This window comes from Rhinatrema bivittatum, chromosome 2, assembly GCF_901001135.1.
Source record: "Rhinatrema bivittatum chromosome 2, aRhiBiv1.1, whole genome shotgun sequence".
Taxonomy (NCBI): domain Eukaryota; kingdom Metazoa; phylum Chordata; class Amphibia; order Gymnophiona; family Rhinatrematidae; genus Rhinatrema; species Rhinatrema bivittatum.
The window spans coordinates 513,382,063-513,409,800 of NC_042616.1; the positions used below are offsets into that span (position 1 = coordinate 513,382,063).

Here is a 27,738-nt window from a genome sequence, read left to right on the forward strand (position 1 = left end):
AAGGCTTGTTTGAAGAGCCAGGTTTTGAGTTGTGTTTTGAAAAATTTATGATTGCTCTGAAGTCTGAGGTCAAGGGGCATGGAGTTCCATAAAGTGGGACCAGCTAGAGATAATGCACGTTCCCTCACCTGGGTAAGTCTTGCTGTTTTTACAGATGGAATGGGTAGGAGTACTCTGTTTGCTGACCTTAGATTTCTGTGTGGGACGTGTACTTTAAGTGCTGTGTTTAGCCACTCTGCTTTTTCATCGTGGATGAGTTTGTGTATTAGGCATAGTGCTTTGAATTGAATTCTTTGTTCTATGGGTAGCCAATGTAGGGCGGCAAGTGTAAGTAGGTGGGCAAACACCAGTGACGGATCCTGCTCTGAGCTACAGTGAGGGCAGAAGATATATCCAGTTTAACTTTTGAAGTATGTTTTGGACTTGAACAGAGTGAGATGATTTTTGGATCCCCCTCCCTACTGGGATTGCAGTGCTGAGAACTAGTCTGATCCCACTTGCTTTTTCTCCATGAGAAAAGTTCCCCCATACACAGTAAGCCAGGATTGAATAACAAGATCAGGAGACCCCAACCAGGATTGAAGAACAAGATCAGGAGACCCCAACCATATCTCCACTTATGGGACCAGGACGGCCTGGGTGTCCGAGGAGAAGATGACCTAAGGTAGGATTTTTGCTGTAAAGTTGAGGACCCCCTTCCACTAGTATTCATGGTGATATTTAATATGCAAAGCTCTACCCAGAGGTTTAGATTTAGATTTTTATATTTTACTTTCAGCACTTCAAAGTGTATATCAATCGATATACTTATCTCCACATGGCTTACAATCCAATTTTGTACCTGAGAGCAACAGAGGGTAAAGTGACTTGCCCAAGATCACAAGGAGCGACAGTGGGATTTGAATAATGGACACCTACCTACAGAGGAAAAACATTCATGTACCATCAGTCAGATGTAACTTCACTCTTATGAACAAATGGACTTAATTTAATGATTACCAACCAGTAAACTTTATTTAATACCCAGATCCTGGTCCTCTCTAATTTATTATAGCCTCTTACCTCATGAGATGCATCCACAGTCTACACACACATTGTTCTGGCCACAAGCGAGAGCTTACCCCCATAAAAAGAATCCCCCAGAAATTAGGAGTTGAGCATGGGATGGAATTTGATGGTCAGAGCAGCCCCTGAAGAGAAATAAATTAGTTTGTGTGCCCTTGGGGTTAAAACCCTGCTAAGTAGGGATGTGAATCGTATTTCTGACAATTGAAAACATCGTACGATATTTTCAAAGTCGTCAGAAATCAGGGGCTCCCCGAAACAGATAGGAAAACCCCACGAAATTGTTCGTGGGGTTCTCTTATCGTTTTGGGGGAGGGCAGGAAAAACGGCACACAAAAACAATCCCTAAACCAACCCCGACCCTTCAAAACATCTCCCTTAGCTTCCCCCACCATCCCAACCCCCCCCCCCACTGGACGGCCCGTGCCATTTTTAAAGATGGCGCCTGCCGTCCATTACTCCTACCATGTGACAGGGGCTGGCCAATGGCATGGATACCCTGTCACATGGTAAGGGAAAAGGCCATCGGCGCCATTTTTATTAATGGTAGCCGACGGCCCGAGAGCGGGAGATCCCTCCCGGGACCACCACTGGACCACCAGGTAATTTAAAACGTTTTTGGGGGGGGGGATCTGGAGGGTGGGGTGTTTTGAAGGGTTGGGGTGGGTTTTTTGTTTATCGGCTCAGGCGCAGCCGATTAAAAAAAAAAAACCCGATCGGGCCACACGAAAAAAATTCACGATGTGAATTGGAACTGATTCCAGTTCCAATTCACATCTCTACTGCTAAGGGCACCATTTAACATGCATTTTCGACACACTCTTATTACCCCTTATACTGTAAGGGGTAATAGCACTTCGGAAACACACAGCCAACCCCCCAAAAACTAATAACGCTCATCACATGCAAATCATGTTGATGAGCCTACTAGTTAGTCGCCCAAGGACAGGCATTAAGTTGTAAACAACCCGGAAAAGTGTACAGGAAAGCAGAAAAAAAACTGCTTTTCTGTACACCTTCCGACTTAATATCCTAGCGATATTAAATTAAAGGAAAATAAAATAAAAAATAATCTGCCCACCGGTCTGCGGGTTAGAAAAACGGACGCTCAATTTTACCAGTGTCCATTTTCCTAACCCCGTGGCTGTCAGTGGGTTCGAAAACCGATGCCAGTTAAATAGAGCATCGGTTCTTGGGCCCGCTGACAGCCAGATCTACCACTAAGGAGGCGCTAGGGATGCACTGTTGTCCCTAGCACCTCCTTATTAGTGCGCCGCCTCATTTAAATAGAGAATTGCACGACCAGGAGAGGTGCCTGGGTGCGCGTCGGGAGAGCGAGTGCTCAACATGGAGCACCCGCTCTCCCATGATTTTTACAGTATCTGCCTGACTGTAACATACATGTTCATTTTCACACACACACTCACAAATACATGTTCACTCACACATACACACATGTGCACATACATTCACTCACATGTACATACTCATGCTCACTTATAATACATATATGCACACATTCATACTGTACTCTCACTTGCGCACATGCATATATTTGCTCTCACTCAGGCACGCACACACACTCTCACTCATTCACACCTGTCTGTTTCTGTCTGAGAACAGGAACAGGCTGCTGCATGATCCGCCTGCCTGAAGCTCCTGTCTCCCTCCTTGAGCTGACTACATCAGCCAATGGGGGCAGGAAAAGTCCTGCACTGTAGCCAATGGCTTTTCATGCCATACACTGCCAAACAGCGGATGGAACTCTTCCTCCTCGCAGCTCTAACCTATCCCAGCCTCTCTCGTCAGGGAAAGCCGGGTTTCAGATTCAGCTTAGGACATGGTCCGGGATATCAAGGAGAAACTGAGAGCCCAGAACGCATATTGGCAGTCTTGATCACTGATGATGGGGGAGGGGTTGGAGTGCTGGAGGGGGAGGTGCCTACTTTTCCTCCTTCCTGCCTGTGTGGGCACATGCGACATGACTTTCTATTCTAGGCTTATGCAAGCAAGGAGGAGGAGGAGGAGGAGCAGCAATGGCCATAGGCCTGCCACTGCTGTGCCACCCACAAAAATGTGGCACTGTAGACGACTGCCTAATCCATCTAGCGCTTCCACTGGCTTTGGGTATGTTAGACTGCACCCACTGAGAAAGGAAAAAGCTATCTACAAAGAGGTCTGGTCAACCTTGCCACTCTAAATATTCACCCCCAGGTCCACTACAACATCTGATTGTCTGGAAAGGGCCCTTGAACTTCTGTCTGCCATTTATCCCCAACACAGGGTCACAAATGTAAGTAGCCAGAAATGTTTTGTGATAAAAAGTAAAACTCTTCTTCAAGTAATCCAGGGTTACCCAGTGTTGAGGATACCATAATGATTCCTTATTGACCCAGTTTAAAGAAAAATAGTATTAAGTAGTGCTCACAAGAGTACCATCACCCATCATCCGATATTTGCTGTAACTATTATTCACCTATCAAGTTGTGCTGAGGTGTTTGGAGAAAACATCCTGTTTTTAGTTACATCACAAGTACTTATTTATGTTTCAGCTTAGTTGTCAAAACACTTTAGTTGCTCAGTGTTCCTTCTGTGTTTGTTTCTGTTTTGATTTAATGCTCTAATAAACTTGCCCATTTTAAAATAGTTCACTGTAAACCTAAGGGTGGCAGGGTTCTTGCTTGGTTACAATGTAACACTATGCTCTAAATGCACATTTACGTCATGGTGAGTTTTGCAAGGCAGTCTGAATAATAATGAAAGCCATTTTGTCACCCCTTTCCAGGGAATACCTGCCTGAGGGTTACATAGCTAGGCCTTTGGGGAAGCTGCCCCTGAAGTGGGATGGGGTTGGGGCACTTATAAAATTTAAATGAAAAATGAGGTAGGGAGAGGAATTATTTATTTATTTATTTTTTAAAAATATTTTTATATACCGACATTCTTGTATAATATACAAATCATACCGGTTTACATTAAAACAGGAGATGGAGGAAAAAAGTTACCTTTGTCAAATACATTTAACATTAATAACAATGAAAATTCTTAACAAGGGATAACAACTATGAAAAAAGAGAAAGGTAAACAAAAGTGGAAGAAACATAGAAGTTAAAAAGAAAAAAAACGAAAAAAGGTAGCACCAAGGGTTGCACGAAGGGGTGCACAAAGGGGAGTGCCCCTTTGTTGCGCGACGCCCTGCGCGCAACGCCAGGTGGAATGGCGTCGTTTACCGGCTCGACGCTGGGCTGGATGACATCACAAGGGGGCGGGTCTCATGCTCACTGTTTTTCTTCATAGTGATCTCCATTCACATTTTAAAGCTGATTTTTTTTCATTTTTTTTGAGCTTTTCTCTTCAGTGAAGCATCTCAAAAATTAGATAGCTAAGTTCAGTTGCTGGGCCGCAGGGATGGGTGTGGTTAGGAATCTCTCTGGTACATAAAGATTTACAGGAGGGGGGTGCTACTATAGGATGTATATATTGGTATATTGCATTATTGTTTCTAATGGTACTTTTAATGACATCTTGCAGATATTTTATAAGTATGCAATATATATTGAGAATTATGTACCGTATTTGCTGGCGTATAGGACGCGGTGGCATATAAGACGCACCCTCTTTTGTCTACACATTTTTAAGGAAATAATAATTTTCTAACTTGGCCGGTGCAAGCCCCTATAGACCCCCTCAACCTTTCCAGGACCCAAGCTTCTTCCTGCCTTTTCCCTCTGGTAGGATGTGAGGTGCTTATCTCGCTGTTTTGCCCAGTGCTGTCAAAATATCCCTGGCTCAGCATATCAAAGTGTGAGCTAGTGCTGAGCTGGCATGATTTTTTTTTTAGAATTAGCTTTATTGAAAAAAAACCCATACCATAACAGTATCACTACAGAACTGTAAGAAAATAGCTCTGAAATACAGTATTATGTAAACAATAAAGATTTTCACAAAACACAAAATGGAGAAAACCTGCACTCCAAAAATCATCCACGCATCAAAAAGGAGATACAGAAGATAAACTCAGTCCATATATTAATCAGCTTATAGTGACATCGATTTTTTATTATTTACTCAAAAAGGCAACTCCATTGCTCATGCTTTATAAACAGAAGTAATTTTCAAACGGGTCCCCCAACACGGACCCCGTGTTTCGCCAGAAGGCTGCGTCGGGAGGGACTGTTATGAGATGTATTCCAAGGCTAAAATATAAACACAAAAAGAAAATAGCAGTGTCTTAATACATAAGGACTAATAAATTACTGGGACATACCATAGAACAATTCGCCGATACCTTAATGCAAAACAACATTCAAGTAGCAAGGAGAGCGAACAGTATAGAAAACACAAGAATTTAAAGGTCTGAAGTTATGGCGCGAAAAACCGATGTCCAATGGGAAGACACCAATGCAGAAGTTTTTTAACCAATCACAAATGAGTTTTACAGTCGACAGGAGGAGTGGTGGTGTCAAACAAAATAATGCCACTCTATTTCATTGTTGAGACCCTTAGGAGATAGGCAATCCAACCTGTAAATCCATTTTTGTTCTTTGCGAATTAGCATTTCAGAAAAATTGCCTCCCCGAGGTGGAGGAGGCAACACGTCAGTTACAAAGAACTTCAGGTCCACTTCAGAATGCGCTAAAGCTAACCAGTGAGGTACTAAAGGAGTAACTTCCCAGCCAGTTCTAATGCTGGACCGGTGTTCAATGATCCATATCCGAATTGGACGGGTGGTTTTTCCTACGTACAATTTATGACATGGGCAAATAATAACATAGATCACTCCCTTAGATTGACATGTTGTGGAAAAATTAAGTGAAAATGTTTGAGAGTCAGAGTGTTCAAATGTTGCAATTTATTGAATGGTAGAAGTTTCTGCCCATCCCATAACTGGTCCCATTTAAACAATCCTTTCCCCCCTCCACTGCTATATCCTGCAGGTTCCGTCCCTGGCATAAAATGTTTATCAAAAAGGAAGGAAGTAAGGTGGTATGCCTCTTTATCACCCACTAATGTGGATTTCCATTTTCCTCACACTTTTAAAATTAAACTAGAGAAGGGAAGAAAGCCCACTTAGGCAGCCCCTAGAATGCAATGGTGGTTCACCAGATCCCAAATTGGCTATACGGGGCCAGGGCTTTAGCTCCCTGCCTGTGTGCCAGTGAGTGAATGCACTCAATTGAGACGCAGCAAAATACCAGGCTAGATTTGGAACCTGGAGCCCGCCCCCCCCTAAGTTTGTCATGAAAAAGAGCAGCCTTAGAAACCCTGGGAGGATGGCATTTCCATATAAATCTAAGTAGCTTATGTGGCCAGAGCATTAGGAGAGAGTCAGGAACGTGCATAGGAAGAGTTTGAAAGATAAAGGAGAAACAAAGTAATACATTCATTTTAACAATGTCTATCCTCCCTCGCCAAGAAAAGCTCAGCATATCCCATATATCCAAGTCTTTTTGTATTCCAGAAACTAATGGAGTATAGTTAAACCCAAATAGCTCATCCAGATTAGGTCCTGTTTTCACCCCTAGATATTTTACCCAACTTTTCGCTTCCTGAAAGGGAAGATTAGTCTTAATACTTGCAAACTGATCAACTGGAACTGAATGTTCAGTAACTCGGATTTATCCTCATTTACTTTAAAACCTGAGACCCTCCCAAGCATTCTCAGTTCCTGCAGCAATACTCTAAGTAAGGATTCCAGATCAGCTACTGTAAATAGGAGGTCATCTGCAAACATAGATATCTTATACTGATGTGAGCCCACCAACAAACCCTGAATTTGAGAATGATAACACACCTTTTCTGCGAGTGGTTCTAAGGATAGGGCAAATAACAAGGGTGAAAGACGGCATCCCTACCTGGTACCTCTTTTTACCTCAAAGGGCATGGAATAACCTCCATTGATTTTCAAACAGGCCCTGGGATTATTATATAAACACTGAATCCATTCAATAAAGTCTGAACCCAATTGCATTTTCTTGAGTACCTTGAACAGGAAAGGCCTGTCAAATGCCTGCTCTGTCAAATGCCTTCTCGGCATCCTCTGCCAAGAGGACTGTGGAAACATGGTTCTTCTGTGATTGCCAAATCAATTCTAATACCCTCCTCACGTTATCAGAGGCCAAATGACCCCGGCCAAACCCCGACTGGTCTTCATGTATAAGGAAGGGAGTGATCAACCCCAGGCATATCGCCAGAATCTTGGCCAGAATTTTTAAATTGATATTAATCAAAGATATCGGATGGTAGGACCCACAAAGTGTAAGGTCCCTGCCTCCCTTAGCTATTATAGTTACACCAGCCAGATTGGACTCAGACGAAAGTGAACCCCCTGATTGTAAAGCATTAAACATATCCACCAAAGGTGGGATCACAACAGGATGGAATATTTTGTAAAACTTGGCAGCGTACCCATCAAGGTCTGGTGATTTCCCCAAGCTTTGAATAACTTGATAGACCACATTGTGAGTAATTTCCCGGTATAGTACTTCTCGGGCCTCAACTGGAAGCGAAGGTAACTCTATACTCTGCAAATATTTATCAATATCATTCCCTGCCACCGAGGCATCGGAAGTGTAAAGCTCCTCATAAAATCGAAGAAATCGAGTACATATGTCTGCTGATTCATATAAAAACTCTCCTGTGCGATCCTTAATCTTAGTAATAAGGGATTGGGCCACTCTCTCGTTCAGCAACCTGCTGGCCTTATTATTATTAAGCTCAAATTGCCTTTGTTTTAGGAGATCTAATTAAAACGCAGACAGAGGAAAGATCCAGTGCTTACAACTCCCTCTTTGCTGACTTCAATTCCGCAAGTGTAAATTCGTTTATGGTTTAAAGCCAATTTGGCCATGCGTTACATGATCTATAACCTTTTGACATTTCTATCTTTCTTAAGATATGTGGTCCTCTATATCAATTTAGCTCGCACCACTACTTTTAAAGAATCCCAAATCGTACCGGGGAAATCTCTCCAGTCCTATTAAGATCTAGATATTCCCTTTTTTCACTCATAAGAGAATCTGTAAAGGATTTATCATCGAGCAGGCTGCCATTTAATCGCAAATGGTGCCATCAGCACCCTTGCTTTTCATCCTCAGCACTAACCATATTGGTGCATGATCAGACCAAGTTATGGTGCCCAGTTCAGCCTCAGCAGTCATATCAACTAGTGATTTGTCAATTAAGAAAAAATCTATATGAGAATATGGCTGGCGAGCATGAGAAAAATATATGTAATTGCACTGAGTTGGGTTCCTTAAGCACCATATGTCTACCAGACTACTCTCAGATATCATATTTTTTAGGGCCTGTCTGTGACCTTTAGAGCCCACTGATCCAGATCCCATGTTATCGAGATATGGATACCTTGTAAGGTTGAAATCTCCGCCTACAATAACATGACTCCTCAGCCCACTCTCCCAGTGGCATGGAAATTTGTGAAAGAAAAGAGCCCTGATTTACATTCAGACTGTATAAGCTGAGAAATGTTTACTTTTCGTTGTCCAACACAGCTTTGAGAATAATATACCTGCCCTCTGTATCTCGTAATACAGACTTTACATCTATTGCAAGGTTTCGGGAAAATAATATCCCCACACCACTATTTCTTTTTGATTGAGGAAGATGCTAGATATTTTTGCAGAAAAGACCTATCCCACAATAAACATTCCGTACATTTAAGTAGGTGAGTTTCTTAACACAAGATGATATTCGCCTGTAGGCCCCGAGCCTCCTGAAATAGCAGTTTCTTCTTAACCGGGGAATTAAGTCCCTTAGTGTTAAATGAAATTATTCTTAACCCCTCCATAATGTACAATAAAAGTTACAGATAATCCTCCTCCACTGGTTTAAATATACAAAAAAAGTAACACATCTCCCTCCTGAATCCTGTGCATCCATCCAGTCTAAGAAGCCCCTTAGTGGCCAAGCAGATCTACAACTGAGACCCCCCTCCCCCCCTCCCCCCTTCCCCCCCAACCCTCTGGCCCCACCCAAAACCAATCCACAGCCCCACATTGTGGATCACCTCCTGGAGGAATGAAGACATTGTACCAATGTGGTACTCCACTCGAACCCCGACACACCTGCAAGAAAAAAATACGAAACAGATACATACTTTCTCCTACCATAAGCTAAGCTTAACAACTAAAGAAAATCACCTGATATAGCATAGAGATCATATGGAACTATATGAAATAAATGACCCAGAAGGTAAACGAGACAGTCACTTCAAGTGGGTGGATCCTTGGAGAAATGGGGGCCACCAGAGTGTCACCGGAGCCTTCTGCCTTCCTTGTCCACATGCTGCCATTTCAGAGTATCGCCTCACAGATGCCCACTTCCCACTGCCGATGTAGAAGTATTGGCGGAAGATAAATCCAGGCCTGTGGCTTGTAGAATGTCCACCGCCTCTGGTACAGTAGATGCACGAGAAGATACTCCAGCGATGCTAAAGCTCAAACCAAAAGGGAAAAGCCATCAGTATTTCATGTTATCGTGACGGAGCACTGCTACAACATCTCGGAAGTCTCTGCGCTTACGGATGGTGGAAATCGCTAAGTCCTGGTAGATTTCAACTTTATGACCTCCCCATAATACAGAGCCTGAATTCCGTGCCGCCCTGATGACCTCTTCCTTTCGAGAAAAACTGTAGTGACAGGCAACAATATCACATGGAAGAGCCCTATGCGCTCTCTCCAGCTTCACCACAGAAGTCCCCAAGGGCTCAACATCAAGGCCTAAGATCAATGCACTGATACTGGTGACCACCTGGCTACAATCCATAAAATCAGGGCCCTCTGGCACCCCTCTGAAGTGCAGGTTCAATCTACAGGACCGATTTTCAAGATCTTCAATTCTGTTTAAAAGCTCGAGAGCTTGCTTGTTTATTTATTTATTTGTTTAAAATCTTTTCTATATTGCCTATACAATTTTGGTATGTCTAAGCAGTTTACATGGATAACGTACATAATCGTAAGTAAACAAAAAATATAAAATATGCTAAAATATTAAAATTCAAAAGTAGGAATAAAAGATAAAAGTTTAGAAATAACAGACTATTAACATCATACTATATAAAAGTACAGGAAGAAAAGCCTTTAAGCCTGGGTGCTGGTACATACAGTTGAACATAGGTATGTTTTTACAGCCTTTGGTATTGAATTCCATAATATGGGGCCTGCTACAGAGAAGGCACGCTTTCTGGTTAAGTCTAGCCTAGCTGTCTTAATGTTTGGAACCTGCAAATAATTTTTATCAATGGACCATAGATGATGTGGAGGTTGATATAAACATAATGAGGAGCATAGCCAAACTACTGACAGATTGTGCATTAGGTTGTGAATAATTGATAGTACCTTATATTGGATACGCTGGCGTATTGAAAGCCAGTGAAGCAGTTGAAGAACAGGGGTAATGTGATCTCTATGGTTTGTATCCTGGATGATCTTACAACTGGCTAGTTCTGGCTCTCCAATCTCACCTCAGTCTCCTTGACCCGCTGCCCATATCAGCAATATCCGACTTCATTTCAGAGATCAGCGCACTAATTTCCTTTTTCATACCGGTCATATAGTGTCTCAATGCCCAAGACTGAAAATCAGTGCGTGTCGGCATGCTGTCCCCCGCCGCACCTTCGCTCTCACTTCCCGGCTCGTAGTTGCTGTTTGGTGCACCATCGGGGCCTAGTTTGAACGCCACAGCAGCATTTAAAAATATGATGGGCTGCAAATCAACTTTTTTCTTGTTTGCCGCCATACCACGGGTCAGCGGCACAGCGAGAGATCGGGGAAGTTCCCGGCTCCTCTCCGTAGGTGCTTGATGTAGGGAGATTCAGTGGGGTCGAGTCGTGAGCTCTGGGTTTAAGCGGCCATCGCTGCTGATGACTTCACTTCCTCCCCAGCATGATTTTTATAGTGTTGGGAACGGCAGCAGGAGGTAAGCAACTCCCTGCAGGGGATCAGAAAGCCAATAAAGGTCAGGTAGGCATCCAGGGATTCTTGGCAGGCTTTTTGCTGTGTTGGGGTCCACACAGGTGTGTTACCTCCTGAAGGTGAGAGATCAGCATCTGGGCAGCCTTGCTGTATTAGGAAGGAGCGGGGGTGGGGATTGCTAAAGAAGATAACTTAAAACATACCGAGATTGTGATACAAGGCTCACACTAGCTTTTTTTTTTTCCCCACCCCTTCCTACCCTCATGTTGTTAATTTTCTCTCAACTATGTGGCTGTGAGAAAGTTTACATACTTTTGTTTATAGGATATGAGTTTATAAGCTTATTATCACATGCATTTAAATAATTAGCATGTGGTCAGGGATCTCCTTGTTTGAACTTAGAACTTAGAACTGGTCAAAAATATATTACCCAGTCTCTGCACAGGATTCTCAATTATCTCTCTTCCCCGGTTGAAGACTCTGAAGGGGGGGGGGGGGTGTTCTCAGATGTAACTCTAATTTAGTATTACCTACAGTTTTCCTTAGTCCTTCTTGATCTCAAGAAGGACTTCACAGATCCCAAATTGGGAAGAGATCCTGGAACACGCAGCGTTCGATGTTCCTTACCAGGTAGGAAGAAGGAACAGCAAAACTCTCCCTCTCAGGTCTTCTATCAAAATATTTCTTAGTCCCAAAAAATTATATTAACACCAGAGTTGTTCCTTACGGCGAATCACCACCACTTCAGGGGCAGGTCTTCCCTATCCCTAGGAGTCTTAAACACAGGGTTCCCCATCCCCTGAGTCCAAGAAGGCCCAGGTGTCTTACAAGGCTCCTAGCACAAAAAATTGCAAAACCCCAAAAACAACTGAAAGGAAAAATCCCCAACCAGCTAGTTTAATGCACTGGATCAGGAAATCCCTCCCGACCCTGGTCAGGACCACCAAGAGGCTTGCCTGGCTCCTCTGACTGGGCCTGAAAAAAACAACATAAACAGAGACTCCTGACTTTCCTCCTAACGTCAACTCAACTCTGCACTGCCCCCAAAGCTCCCTGTTACAAGCTGCTTTTGTTAATTCTCAGGAGATGGACCATCCCAGCACTCTCAAAGGGGAGGGGCTGCATTTAAATGGAGCCTCCTCTATTTCTGATTTACACTAGACTGCTTTCTGAACATAGGAATTCCCAGGGCTTGACAGTGACACAACTGAGGAGTCCGTTACATTTAAAAACTATGTGCTTCCCTCCCCCCCAACCTTTCTCTATTAACGTTCCTTTTTTTTTTTTTTTTTTTTACTGTCCATATGAGTATGTTGGTTGCCCTGGGTAACCAGGCCATACATACCCAGTCTTAATTTTGCATTGCTTGATTTAAAATAAGAAAACTGCAAGTTTATATTATACTTCATTACTGTACTTTTCCCATTTAATGTTCTGATTGGATTTACTATCTACTTAGATAATACTAAGTTACTGTTTTATTCTGGTGTGATGATTTTATCTGGCCTGTGGTGTCACAAGTGAGAAGTTGTTTGCGAAGGGCACAGAATTGTGGTGTCGAGGTGACTGAGACCCTGTCTCATTCCCTATTCAGGCTACAAACCCAAAGATAAATCATATTAGTAAATAGAATTTCTCATATGGTCCTCCCTACTCCAAGCAAGGGTTAATTCATAGTCCAGACCGGGGGGGCAGCTACACATGCTATAATGGGTAGGTAAAAACAATAATTTTGGAAATGACTTTCAAACTCTTTCTGAGTGGGCCAGTGGGGATTTTTGCATCATGAAAATGACAGAGGCTGCTCTCTAGGAGGGTAATGATACCTGTACCCTTTCGCTGACTAAATCTACCTGTGGAGAAAAGCATGATTCAGACACTGACAGCTGGCGTGTAGCTTCCTTGTTGGGGGAAGATGTGCACCAGGAATCCATGAATGAGCAAATGTGGGAGATGCACATCAGTTGTGATGGTTTGTGGCTGCTAGGAGGATCAGTGTGTATTCTGAATATAGAAATGAAGCTCTAGAGCTGGAAGAGAACTGATCTAAGATAGGAGCTCTCCCTGTAGAGGCTGAAACTAGTTTCCAACAGTATTAGATTCAGTTGTTGAATGTGTATAGTGCTGCTAATTAGAACAGTGCATTAGCAGTATTTAGTATTTATAAACTGTAATGGTGGAAATTTAAAATGTGGTTATAGTTTAGGTGGGTCAGTAATTGCGACAGGATACAGGAATGAAAATCAAAACAAGTTCCATCCAAAACTAAAAAAGGAGCCTATTTTCAGGGATGCCTGCAACGGTGCTTTTTAGATGTGTGGATCCCAAAAACTCCTGTCTCTGTCAAGAGTCCTCATGTTCCCCTGACATGCCATGAATGTTTGGTGTGAATAGGACTCCAAACAGAAAAGCTGTTAGGGACACACAAACTCACACACACATATACACAGATAAGATCAATATTTAGTGGGCCAATGAGCAGGAAAATTACCTGTTGACTTTACCTGGATTTATTATTTTAAAACATTTATATTCTGCTGATCTTAAAAGCACACGCATGGTGGTTTAAAGCAAAAACATGACAACTTATCAACACAAACCCACACATACATAATCAACATAAATATGAATGGCAACTCATTTCAGTAAAAACAAAATTAGACTGTGTTAGGCGACCAACCTAAACAGCTGCTAATCATTCCTCCAGCTCAGGCTGCACTAAATGCCTGTAAAAAGTAAAACATCCTCGAATAAGTGTTCAGGCAAATATGCCCAGCTAAAGTTGCCCAAATAACTTTAGGGCATCTATTTTTCTGACTGGACTTATCCAATTGACTTTAGCCAGGCAGCACTGATTATCAGCGTTTTCGCTCCTTTTTTTTTTTTTTTTCATCCAGATACATTTTGTGTGGGTAATGAATTACTCAGGGAAAATTTAGCTGGTCAGTAGGGAGAAATTTTCAAATCTCATGTTTTACCTGGTAACTCAAAAATGTACTTGGGCAAACCCTTTAAATATCAACCTTGCAGCGATCTCATAAGTCTTCTTTGGAAAGTAGAATAAAAATAAACAAATAAGTAAAAAAATTAGCAAGTACTTGGTTTTATAATACTAGAATGCCAGAGAAACTAATTTTCTCACATCAGTAAACTCTGTACTCCAGAGGATTAAACTATGCATTATTAATCTTCCTGTGCTGAATTGTTTACAAGGTCTTGGCTCTTAAATTTCATATGCAGAGTAATTAACATTTCTAAAGCACTAGAGCTCTTGTCCAGCCTCTAAAATAGTAACATAGAGGTGCGGATACATTTACCCGGTTATCTTTATCTGTTTATCCAGTGTTGCTTATTTGGCTAAAAGTGTCGGTTATATCTACCAGCACAAACTTTGCGCAGTTATATTTAGGGCAGCTAGTTGTGCAGACTTAGTGAGATAGCATTGAATATAACACTTTTAAAAGCCCTCCTTGTAGTGAGTTTACCTGGTAAAGAGGGAGAGTTTTGAAAAAGTAGGATTTACCCTGCTACATCCTGGTTTTAGCTGGGTAAATCTACTGAGTATTGACTCCATAGTAAATGAAAACAGATTGTCCCATCCAGTCTGCCCAGTTGTCTTCCACCCTAGTTCTGTGCCTCTTTGGGTGGATGAACATAAAAATCCTCATACATACACCAGCACCAGCAACCCCCATGTCTTTGGCCCCAAGCTTTTAATCCTGTTCCTACCAATCCCCTCTTTATCCGTCCTATGATTGTTAAGATGATAGTGATAGTTCAGCTACTGTGACAGCTGCATGTTACTTTCATATGAATTGTAGTTTATTTTTATGTTTAGCATTTACAGAGCTCCATTAGTTTTATACAAAATTGATAATCTGAGAATAGACAAATAATAGAACAGAAGAATCACCTATAAAGACATGAAACAAAAATAGGTGCAGTTTGCACATGCAAAATAGTTTGAAAAGATCCTCACTCTGAAGTACTGGAAAGCTAAGCCTTTCAATTTTTGATTGCCATTTTAGTGCCTAAAGCAATACGTACAGTTGGCAGTTCGAGAAGGATTCGGTTCACCTATCAGTTGCCCAGACATGGAGTGCTCTCACCGTGGGATCCTGCAGGAAGCAGAGGTAAAAGCATCTGTAATTTGTATACTTTAAATGTCTTTATTTGTGTTGTTACTATTTCCTCTCAGTATTTACCTTCAGCAAACAGCTGTATTGAGTTCAAGTCATTAGAAACCAGAAATTATTGACTCCTTCATTTTACTTTTTACCTACTTGGTATTTGTAAGTCTCCTGAATAAGTGTGGCCTTTGGGAACCCAAGTGTGAACACCTGTAATTGCAAGCACCTTTGAACTATTCATACAGACAGCTCTGTTGAGATCGGGTGCATTCAGGGTGGTGTGGCTGTAGGCTGCAGACAGCTATGAAATGCAGTTGTGGTATGGAATGTGCCAAACTGCATACAGTACTTTTATAACAAGAAAATTTCCTTCTAGTATTATAGAAAAATAAAATATGTAAGAATTCTCTCTCTCTCTCTCTCTTCCTGAGCAGTGAGTCTTCAGATTTATACTAGCAACTAGAATTCACTAGGAGTAATACAATACATCTGAATGAGGAATGTAAGCACTGAAAACCTTGCATAGCTTTTCTATTGGCCTATAGGTCCTTTCCCCACACTCTTTCTACCCCTTGATGATGGCACATAGGATGCCAGCACCTTATCCTAAGTAAAATCTCTAGTACATCTTGTAAAGAAAGGTTATTAATTTTCCCTGCTAATATAGTGCCTCATTGAAAGCCACGTGGGGGTAATTTTCAAAAGATTTTACCTGCATAAACCCTGGTCTGTGCATGTAAATCTGCCTTTGAAAATTGTCTGGTGGTAGTCTGGGGAAAAGTGCACGCGGAATACAATTTTGTGCGTACATTTCCATGGACTAGCGAGGGGCATTCCAAGGGAGCAGAGTCAGGGTGGGGAAAACATTTACATGCATGCTTATGATTTTTGATATGTAAATATATACATATGGTAAGTTATACCTGTTTGGGAGAAGGTATTACTTGCCACATGTATGTCCCTGTGTGTACCAGCAGTACCAGAGAATTTTCAACGTGAACATATGCACAGAACTCCGTCTTGAAAATCTGAGGTAAAGTCTGCGGGAGCTTTGTAGCCCTTCATGGCTACTGAAATTTACCCTCCCCAAGCATACTGGATAAGGGAACCATTTCCTCTGCCCATATTCCTGAATCCATTTTGTTTTATTCTCTAGGACAAACATATAAACAAATTGACATTATCAGAATCAATTGCCTTTTGTACTATAATACCTTTCTCTGAACTTTCTGTACTGAACTTTCTCTTTGATTCCTGAAACATTACCACCAACAAAGCATCACATGCTCTCAGTACACAAACTTATAAAACAGACAAAATAATAAAAGAATTGAACAGCAAAGTGCCATTTTTTTCCTTCCCTGCAGTGTTTTGGATAGAGAATACTAAAAGCAACAGAAATATAAGGTCAGAATAATATGTTGATGAATCACAGGGAGATAATTTAACTTGCAGTTTTGTGACACTGTAACCCAGGAAGCTAAGAGAGGCTTGAAACCTCTTATTTTTAGCAAATGAGATTGTTAATTAGCAGGAAGGCTGACAATAGAGCTATCTGGGAACAAAAACACCACAGGAAAGATAAACATGCCCTCTGAGCAAGTTTCAGTTAATACCATTCCTGATCTTGACATGAAAAGACTCTTGTTATAAAAAAAATGTTAATCTTTCTTATCTATATACATAATATATAGATATATATCTTAACCTCTCTTCTAGGGTTGGCTAGGAAGATAGTCTGGGCAAAATCTCTACAAACTCTTATGTAGATTCTCAGAATGGGGGGAAGATATACCTCCAGAGCTCAGAGTATTGTGCAAAGGTGGCAAGCTCATTGCTTAATTCTTTCAGTTCATCAATGCCAAACAAACTGGGCACTTGGGTTGAGAGTTGCAAAATAAATATTTTATTTTTTTATTTATTTAAGGTTTTTATATACCGGCATTCATGATACAATCACATCATGCTGGTTTACAGTTGAACGAGGTGTGCAAAATACATTAAAACTGGAACCTGTGCAAAGGAAATTGCAGTTACAAATAACTAGGATGATCGAACTGGGAGAGAAATACAGTAGTAATTTAACATCATGTAGAGTTATTTAGAAAGGGCTGCTGTGGCTGAATTATAGAAGTTGATGAGGTGAAAATTAGGAGGGGTCCAGAAAAGCTTGTTTAAACAGCCAAGTCTTTTTCGGAATGTTGGGAGGCAAGGCTCCTGTCGGAGATTCAGTGGGATGGAATTCCAGAGTGATGGTCCAGCTGTCGAGAAGGCCCGTTCTCTTAAAGTTATATGCCGAGTGGATTTGGTATGAGGTACCTGGAGGGATCCTCTGTATGCTTCTCTGGTGGGTCTTGAGGAGTGATGTTGACTGAGCGGGAATTGTAGGTCGAGTGTTGTAAGGTGGTGGATGGTTTTATATATAATGGTGATGGACTTGAAGATGATTCTGAAGTGAATAGGGAGCCAATGTAGGTTTTTTAGGATAGGGGATATATGGTCTCTTCTCCTGGTCTTAGTGAGAATACTTGCTGCCAGAATATACTGTCAGACATGGTAAATTGTAAACAGTCAGCACTAAACTAGTTACATTCATGATCAATCTCACACCGCCCACGCCAAACTTAATATTGGTATTTTATCCCAGGCTTTTCTGTCTTCCAGGGAGGTGGAAAATGAGTTGCTCAGAGTGGAATGAGATCTATTTCTGGTAATTCTCCCTTGCCAAAATGCATGTGGTCTACAGCTTGACTCCACAAACCCCACTCCTTTCTGTCCTGTTCTACCAGGATAAAACCTCTTCTGAAGGATCTCCAGTCTCTCCAGATGAAATCCTTGAATTTCCTAATTCTCTTCACAGATGTTACACTGGATTTTTTGAACTGGAAGTTCCCAAAAATCACACAGCAGGGAACAAAAATCTCTTTTCCTCACTCCTCACTTGCAGGGTCATTTATCAAAATGCATTAGGGCGTTATCGTGGGCATTAGGGCCCTAACACCCATGATAACGCCATAATGCATGCATTATTTTTTGCATCGCGAGATGCGTAGCAAATTTTCCAAATTTAGTCAAAGGGGAGGAGTTTATGAAAATGAGGAGTGTTTAATTTTGTGTGCGATAGCGTAATGCACCTTATAACACCGGAAATAACTACACCTTTTTTCCTGGCGTTATGCTGTGTGATATGCCCGAAACAGGATTTGCAATAAATATCGCAGATCTCGTTGAGAGTTGGAGAGGGAGAAAGAGAGACTCTGGGTTGGCACACATATTTGTCATCTATTTATACCACTGTAGGGGGGTCAACTAGTACCTCGAGGTGAGGTTTTGGTGGTGGTCTAGGGTTTGGGAGTCAGTTTTACATGCACAGTCAGAGGTATGAACACCACAGTACACATCGTGAACATTTGATGTGATTTGGAATGAGGAAAGGTACACAAAGATGAGATTTCTACAGTGTACTCTCACCCTAGCTTGATGCAGCAAATCATATTAAATGTTCATTGATGTGAACTGTGGTGTTCGTACCTCTGACTGTGCATGTAAAGCTGGCTCCAAAACCCTAGACCACCACCAAAACCTCGCCTCGAGTTACTAGTTGACCCTCCTACAGTGGTATAAATAGAGGGACTTCCCTGGCCCCCAATTACCCCATTCAATGACATCCCCAGGTTTGCAAGTCCAAGGGGCAGGAGTGAAGTCCACTCACTCCTGCCCTGCCTTCTATATCTTCTAAAACATGGCGCCAGCAGCTCAGACTTTGGTACTGAAGTGACATCATTCCGGTGCCTGTCTGAGGTATGGCCAGTGCCATTTTGTTCTATGGCCTTACATACAATATAATGGAGCTAGCTGCACCTAAGCCAGGTGCTGAAGTGATGTCCCTTCTGTGCCAACATCTGGTTTGCAGGCGCCATTTTTCAAGGTATAGAAGGCAGGGCAGGAGCAAGTGGGCTTTGCTCTTGCACTTTGAAAGATTTGCGAACCTGGGGATGCTATCAGGTGGGGGTAAGTGGAGGCCAGAGAAGTCTCCAGCACCAGAAATCTTTGAGAGAGGAGTTGGCATCAGAAAGATCTAGGAAGGCCCCAGCTGGGTAGGTCCAGGCCCCAGACTTGATTTTAAGAGAAGGGAGAAGGTTTGGAGGACCTAAAAGATCTAAAAATGTTTGGATCTTTGCATGAGAGGCAGTTTTCGGTTTGTCCCATTTGGAATGAAGTGAAATGGTCCTTATTTGTCCCATTTAGTACATCTGTTTAAAATAAATGCACATCCCTAATATAGAATGAGATCCCAGTGACTGAAAAGAAACCTCCTGTGAGGCTGAACCCTTCAGTGCCTCTTCTGTGTCACAGCCAGCAAGGGTCAATCATGTTGCATGCACTTCCCAGACCTTACTACTCCCCCCACGTTTCAGACATCAAATCTGTGCTTTTACTTTAAAAGGTTTAATCATTTGGGGTCATCAAGAGTTGCTAAATAAAGTTTGAAAAAGATCCCATTTGTAAGCCTTTCAAAGCTTTAGCAATGGGTCCGGATTTTTATGAATTTGCTTAGTGAAGAGTACTCACAGTGGTCTTAATTGTGAAGTGATTAAGCGTTAAGGGAAATAATTGTGTCACAGCTTGCATAAATCAGGCAGCAAACACGTGCATAAGTTACATCAGCTTTCAAAGCAACATTGTTTGCTTTGCATATTATCCCACTTCCTGCAAAAATAGAATCCACAGAAGACTAAAGACCCCTGTACCAAGACAACACAGACTGCAGCAATATCACAAATGACACTTTGTCTATATGGCATATGCATTTTGTTTGCATGGAACAGTGTATGCTGCCTAAAACATAGAATCAAAACTGTAACAGAGTGCACACTAACACGAGCAAAGGATAGAGATGCTACTGTGTAAAAGGACAAATTTAGTGAATGCATAAGCAGCTATATGGCACCTGTCCCACCAGCATACCAGGTAGACATCTGGAGTCTCTGGGAGAGCACCCAGGATTTTCAGGTCCTAAAATTCATCTTCCTTCCCCCACCATGGTAGACTCTCCTCCCGTGTAAGCTGGGAGGAAGCGTTTCTCAGTCTGCTGCTGTTTCTCTGCCTCAGATCAGCTCGTTTTGGTTCTGGTCAGCACATCAAGTCATTAATGAGGTATGGCGGCAGCACTTTCTCCTCTCCTGCTGTTACAGCTAGCAGAACATGGATCGATCGAGTGGGTAAAGGGAGGGAGAGCAAGTCTGTGGTAAAGGAAGAGGGAGGGTGGTAGTGAGGTCTTCCTGGATCCATGTTAGCAGGGACCAGTAGGTCCTGAAAATCGTATGGCTATGGTTCTGTATTTCTCTCACCCACACACTTCAATCTTAAGCTCCAGCTAGAGGTGGAGTTCCTTCAAAAAATAGAGGGTGGTTGAGCTAGTTCCATCCTGCAGCGTGTCCAGGGTTTCTATTTCCACTGTTCTCTAATTTCTGAAGAAATTACAAAGTCCAGAATAGGTCTCATTCTCAAAGGCTGAAGAAGTCGTTTGGCTCAAGAGAAATTCGATGGAACTCCATCCAGACTTGTCCTAGCCAAGCAGGTCTTATGAGGTTTAACCACATCTTGTCCTGAAGGACCCTCTGGACAGTAACGACAATGAGAGCAACTGATGAGTACCAGAGTTAGACCAATGCTCCAGTTAAAATGAAAGCATCAGGATCAGATCTGTAGCTCCCTTCAACACCATGGAACAGAACTTCAAACTTATGTCTTGGGGCAAACAGATTGAGCACTGGCAATAGTGACTAAAGTCATCCACGATCTTGTTTTCCAAGGATGTTCCTTGCAATTATAGCAACTCTGCTGAGTCAGTCCACCAATATATTCTGGATTCCTGGATGGTAGGCCACTTGGAGATGTCATAGCTGGCCTACAGCCAGATTCTTAGGGCCTCTGCACAGAAGTCCATAACTGGTTATTTGCTAGGTAGACTTGTAAATAAACAGCGCTTATCCTTGAATGAGATATAAGAAATAGATCAACTATTGGGCATCTGCCAGGTTCTTGTGACTCAAAGACTGAATGCTGGGCTGAGTGGACCTTGGTCTGAACTAGCAAGGTCCTTATGTATTTAGAACTTTTATATACCGATATTAGTGGGAACATCATACCGGTTTACAACATTGTAACTAAAGGCTGGAAAGTACAAAAAACAGGGGAGGGGGGGAAGGGGGTTGAACGAGAGAGACAAAAGGCCGGAAGGGTGCAGGAACTTAAATATAACAATAAATATAACAGTAAATACATCTAACAATGTTTGTGCTAACATAGCATGAAAAACAAATTTACAGAGAATGTACAAATTGGAGGGGGGTTAAGTACAAAGATTCGATAGCAGTGAGGGGGGGCGAGCCCATCTTATGGCCACCTGGTTGTTCATCTATATCAAGATTCTCTTGCACAAGAAAATGCCCTTAATGTATAATAGTTGGCTCTCAAATCCAGAAGGCTGATCTGCAGATGATGCTCTGCCAGGGACCATAATCCTTTCTAGGCCTCAAAAGGTATAATGAAACTCATGTTTGAAAGTTAGTTTGTCAGTCTGGCCTAGTACATCTGCTAGGCTGAGGGGGGGATATGATAGAGGTCTTGAACGAGTAGATGCTATTCGGTTATTTACACTTTTGAATAATGGAAGAACTAGGGGGCATTCCATGAAGTTAGCAAGTAGCACATTTAAGACTGATCAGAGAAAGTTCTTTTTCACTCAACGCACAATAAAGCTCTGGAATTTGTTGCCACAGGAGGTGGTTAGTGCAGTTAGTGTAGCTGGGTTCAAAAAAGGTTTGGATAAGTTCATGGAGGAGAAGTCCATTAACAGCTATTAATCAAATTTACTTAGGGAATAGCCACTGCTATTAATTGCATCAGTAGCATGGGATCTTCTTAGCGTTTGGGTAATTGCCAGGTTCTTGTGGCCTGGTTTGGCCTCTGTTGGAAACAGGATGCTGGGCTTGATGGACCCTTGGTCTGACCCAGCATGGCAATTTCTTATGTTCTTATCAAAACTACCTGCATATAATTACAGCTGCTATTATGTGCACAGCAGTATTTGAGGAAATTTTACATGCACACTTCTGGAAATTCAAAAGCATGCACATAAGTCCAAACCTCTCCACAACTCTGTTCCTGGGAATGCCTCTGTACAGTGCAGGTAAACTTATGCACATACCATGACATACGTGCATAAGTTTACCCACATCTCAGGTGGGCAATTTTATAACATGCCATTCGGAAATGCCTTTGCGAATTACCCTCTCTGTGATTTAATTTTACCTGTGGTAAATGAAAAGGTGAAAAGGGAATGCGTTAGTTTTTATCACTAAAATTATCAGCTGCTGCTTTTATCTTTTTTTTAAACATCTAACCATTTTCTTGCTGTTTTATGGGAAATTGTTTGCAACCATTTCAAATCCGATTGGAAGCTTGTTAATGTTGATAAAATGCATGCTTTTATAATGAAATCTGTAGATGTTGTCAGGGAGCCCAGAGAAATTTAGAAACAGAGAAACATGTTGGCAGAAAAAGACCATATGGCCTATCTAGTCTGCTGCCTGCCCAACTAATTTAGCTTTACAATTCTCATCACTTCCTCAGAGATCCCCAGTGTTTATCCCATGCTTTCTTGAAGTCAGATACTGTTTTTGTCTCCACAATCTCCATATAAGGACTCTGAAGCCTGAATCTTGGGCGGTTCAGTCCTGATTTACAATGTGTCTCCCTGTAGGTGTGGCAGTGATAGTAGCAATAACTTTAGGCTCAGTGGTGGTACTAAACATTTTCCTCATAAACTCAAAATGGGAAAAACCCCTTTAATATATCTGGCCCCAAGGGTGCAATAACTTATGTGTTATATAGTCTTGACATCTTGTGTGCATTTTTATTTTTACAGAATTATTCAGTCAACTGAGTCTTTCATAGAATAAGGCAGAATTAGTCTGTTTTTCTTAAAACATAATCAGTCCCCTCCAACTTTCAATTTTATTACTGTTGGAAGCAAAATTTCTTTAGCTGCTGTGAATTCTTCTTTTCTACTTCCCTTGGTAAAGAGATAATTAATGGTGGATCTGAGCAAAACTCCTGCTGTGTACTGCTGAGCATCAGAAGACTATGCTAGCAGCCCAGTAGTGTATCTCCCAGGGGTGAATCAAATGAAAGAAGGGGGCCGTGCTGATCACATATCCAGGCACAGTTTCAGGCCAATGCAAAAAGAGGTGCAGGAGAGCCGGCGCTCCGAGTCGAGTATCCACTCTCCCGGCACACGCCCAGGCACCTCTCCTGGGCATGCAATTTTGTATTCAAATGAGGCCGGGCGCTAATAAGGAGGCGCTAGGGACACTAGTGCATCCCTAGAACCTCATTAGTGGAAGCGGCGGCTGTCAGCAGGTCCGATAACCGACGCTCAGTTTTACTGACATCTGTTTTCGAACCCACTGACAGCCACGGATTTGGAAAACGGGTGCCGGCAAAAATGAACGTCCATTTTCGAACCTGCCAACTGGCAGGTATATATATATATATATATATATCTTTTTTTTTGTATTTTGAAAATTTTTTAAATTTTTGGTGCTTCTGACTTAATATCGCTAAGATATTAAGTTGGAGGGTGTACAGAAAAGCAGTTTTTTCTACTTTTCTGTACACTTTTCTCGGTGCTTTCAAAGTTAACGTCTGCTCAAGGGTAGGTGTTAATTTCTGAGAGTAAAATGTGCGGCTTGGCCGCACGTTCAGTATTCCGGGAGAATAACTAATAGGCTCATCAACATGCATTTTTTGCATGGGATAAGCGCTATTAGTTTTGGAGGTGGGGTTGGCCAGGCGTTTTCCACACGCTATTACTACCCCTTACAGTATAAGGGGTAATAATAGCGCGTCTAAAATGCATGGATAAATGGGGGCTAAACGGTGCACTCAGGCGAGCGCACTATTCTGTATCGGCCTGTTTGTCTGGAGGTCACAGAGAAGCAGGTAGTGGCATCCTTCACAAAACACAGAGGAACCCATAAGACCTGCAATCTGCAACCTGGCCCCTGAATCAGGATATTTTTTCTCTCACAATCTGTCTGCGATAATCTGATATTCTAATGTTTTGGGATTTTTTTTCTTGTGATTTTCAGGAATATTGTGGTAGTCATCAATTTGATAATAAAATATGATCCACAGGAAAAAATCCCCAGATAATATGTGTAGCTGCATTTGCAAATTAGCAATTTTTCATCCCAACTCAACTGATTCTTTCTGAAAATCTCTGCACTGCACCCGTCAAGTACATAAACTCCATGACTTGTTCCTGGCTTTTTTCCTCTTGACATTACTCTATGCAATTAGAGTGCCTTCATTAGTGAGTTTATAGCACAGCTACAGTGTGAATATCACTTGTCAAACAACTCAATTAACTAGCTCCAGGCTGTAGAACCTAGAATTTTTCACACAGGGTTGGGGGGTGGGGGGAATGAGAGGCAAACAAAATGAAACACTGTCATCTTTATAAGAAAAATGAATGTACCATGTGCACTAGACAGTACTCTGAATGTTCACATAGCAGAGTGCATACTGTGTCAATTAAAAATGTACTTTTAAGTCACTGTTGTTGTACTTCTCTAAGCTGTTTCTCTGTATTCCCTTTAATGTCTGTGAGCAGCCATACTTAAAACAGTATCATAAATTACCTTATGCACACTGTATCTGATTGTTCCATATTATGCGTAGTGTTGTAAATGTCAATGCACACACATGAACCATAAGAACATAAGAAGTTGCCATACTGGGTCAGACCAAGGGTCCATCAAGTCTAGCATCCTGTTTCCAGCAGTGACCAATCCAGGTTACAAGTACCTGGCAAGTACCCAAAATATTAAGTAGATCCAATGCAAATAATGCGAATAATAGCCGTGGCGATTCCCTAAGTCAACTTGATTAATAGCAGTTAATGGACTTCTCTTCCAAAAACTTTTCTAAACCTTTTTTAAACCCAGCTATACTAACTTCCCTAACCGCATCCTTTGGCAACAAATTCCAGAGCTTAATTGTGCATTGAGTGAAAAATAATTTTCTTCGATTAGTTTTAAATGTGCTACTTGTTAACTTCATGGAGTACCATCTAGTCCTTCTATTATTCGAAAGAGTAAATAACCAATTCACATTTACCTGTTCTAGACCTCTCATAATTTTATAGGCCTCCATTATATCCCCCCTCAGCCATCTCGTCTCCAAACTGAACAGCCCTAACCTTTTTTACCTTTTCCTCATAGGGAAACCATTCCATCCCCTTTTATCATTTTGGTCGCCTTTTTCTGTACCTTCTTCAGTGTGGCGACCAGAATTGTACATAGTACTCAAGGTGCGGTCTCATGATGGAGCTGTCTTTCCATGTGAATTAGTTTATGATACTGTTCTGAAGATGATTGCTCCCATGGCCCTTTAGTGGAATTTGCAGGTAAGCTGCTTAAATAATTTTCATTATAATAACTGGTAAATTTTGCAGGGTAATTCTGTTTCTTCTGAACAAGAGGTAGAAGGGCCAAAGTACTATGAAACGGAAAGATCTAGGGTCTGGTCACAGGGTATGTTGCAGTCCTTTTGTACAAGAAGTTTTTGTGATGAGTGCCTCAAGCTTATTTTTCAACTGCTATAGTTTTCTTTAGTATACCTGGGACCTGCTGATGATTGTCATGAAACTGGCCATTTGAGGAGAGTTCACTGGGATGCTATTAATTTTTTTGTTTCCAGTTCATTGAGAACTATGGTTGGGACTCAGTGGCATGGTCCTTCATTCACAACTACCTGGGGGGGGGGGGGGGGTTCTCCTCTGTTTTACGTTCCTTCCAGCTCAGTTAGCTCAGCCATTGTAGCAACAACAGTTCTTTGGCTGGGAGGCATTCGCCAAAGCTCCTACTGGAACCTTTCATTCATGGCCCAAACTCCAGTTATTAGGTGTCACTATTGCATGATGACTGGGGTGTCTTCCCCGTAAAGGCTGTGATTGCTAACTCCGCAGCATCCTCAACCCTGATCAAACTATGGAGCGCAAGACCTGACTCGTGTCCTCTGCACTGCAACACAGAACACTGCCATTGAGTGACTAGACTGTCTATTTAGTAGTATTTCCTGCTAATGAATTCCTCAGAATTTAGGGTAATGTTTCTTGCCATTAGGACTTAATGAGAAAGGGGCACTGTGCGTAATGATTACTATTGTATTTTTAATCTTAATTGATTTTTAAATGTAACACAAATAAATTAATCTTAAGGAGGAATTAAGGATCAGCAAACAAGTTTCCCTTTCATTGGACTAACTTAATACATTTTATTTATTTATTTAAAAATTTTCTATACCGTCATTAAGTTAGGTACCATCATAACGGTTTACACTAAGGCACAAATATCAATATTGGAAACAGATAATAAATTCTATCACTAAACATGTGCCAATATATTACGGTAACATAGATCGTTATAATTATTCCTAAGTGGTTGTGTTATAGCATGTCCATTTTTGTAACAGGTTTAAAATAGATAGCTTAATCTGGAAACATCTGTGATGAGCTTTTAAGAGTTATCTTCTCTTCATCAGTCAGTGAAGAAACAGGTTTTAATAAAGACATTGGCTTTTTAATCTATTATCAGATTATATGGTAGGCCCTTTCAACTGTAAAGAGCCTGTATCTCATCACCTCTGTCATCAAACCCCTTTCCCTTGACTGAGCTGCAATCGCTTATGCAGGAAGCCCATCAGAGTTCCCCAGTGCCTGTCTCATGCTTGTCCTTGTCTCTACCACCTCCATCAGGAGGATTTTTCATGCATGCATCACCCTCTCTATAAAGAAATATTTCCACAAATTACTCCTGAGCTACCTTCTTTCAGTTCCCTTCTGTGTATTGAAACCTTGGAGGTATTTAAATATCTTGCCAGCCACGTTGAACGTATGGACATGACAGAATATAAAATGGATTAAATGGATTTTTATTAAATCTCTCCTATCTCGCCTTTTCCTAGTGTGTAGCCAGATGGACTCAGGACCAATGGGTTATGTGTTCCCCTGCTAGCAGATGGAGACAGAGTCAGGTTTCAAAGCTGACGTCACCCTAGACATACTCCTGCAGTGACCTCAGTCATTCAGTATCTCTCCGTCTCCTAGCAGATGTGGACGCTATCCCCACCCCGGCAGCAGTGTCTAGCGGGATTGCAGCACTAATCCAAAGGAGAAATTTTACCTTCAAATTGAAAAGAAGATCAAGCCCTGCTCTCCTGTGATGATACCTAAGGGTTCCTCCCCCATTTGAGAATTCCTGAAATGATTTCCAAGATCCCTCAGAGATGTGCCTTGGTCTGGTAGCCAGCTCCCGGCATGGACTTTGCTGCTGAAGCAGCTGAAAGGCAGCGGGTGCAGAAGCTGAGCATGGCGGTGAAGGCCTAAGCCCTCTCTCCCTGCAGCTGGAGACCGTCTCTGTACTCAGCCGATTAGCACTGAGACCAGGTAAGTAGAGAAGAACTCCTCTGAACCAGAGATGTGGAAGGGTTTCAGTAAGTCTTTCCTCCGGTCTCCTTCGACACGCAGTACCGATATTGTT

The 27,738-nt window shown here is 41.9% G+C and overlaps 1 protein-coding gene across 1 annotated transcript in view; it reads left to right on the top strand.

The window, feature by feature from the left end:
* Window positions 1-27,738, top strand: part of RNF144B (ring finger protein 144B) — a 123,166-nt gene that overhangs the window by 50,964 nt on the left and 44,464 nt on the right. The window contains exon 2 of the mRNA XM_029590746.1: window positions 15,026-15,130. Within this exon, the coding sequence (XP_029446606.1) occupies window positions 15,026-15,130 (105 nt within the window). The remainder of the gene's footprint in view (window positions 1-15,025; window positions 15,131-27,738) is intronic.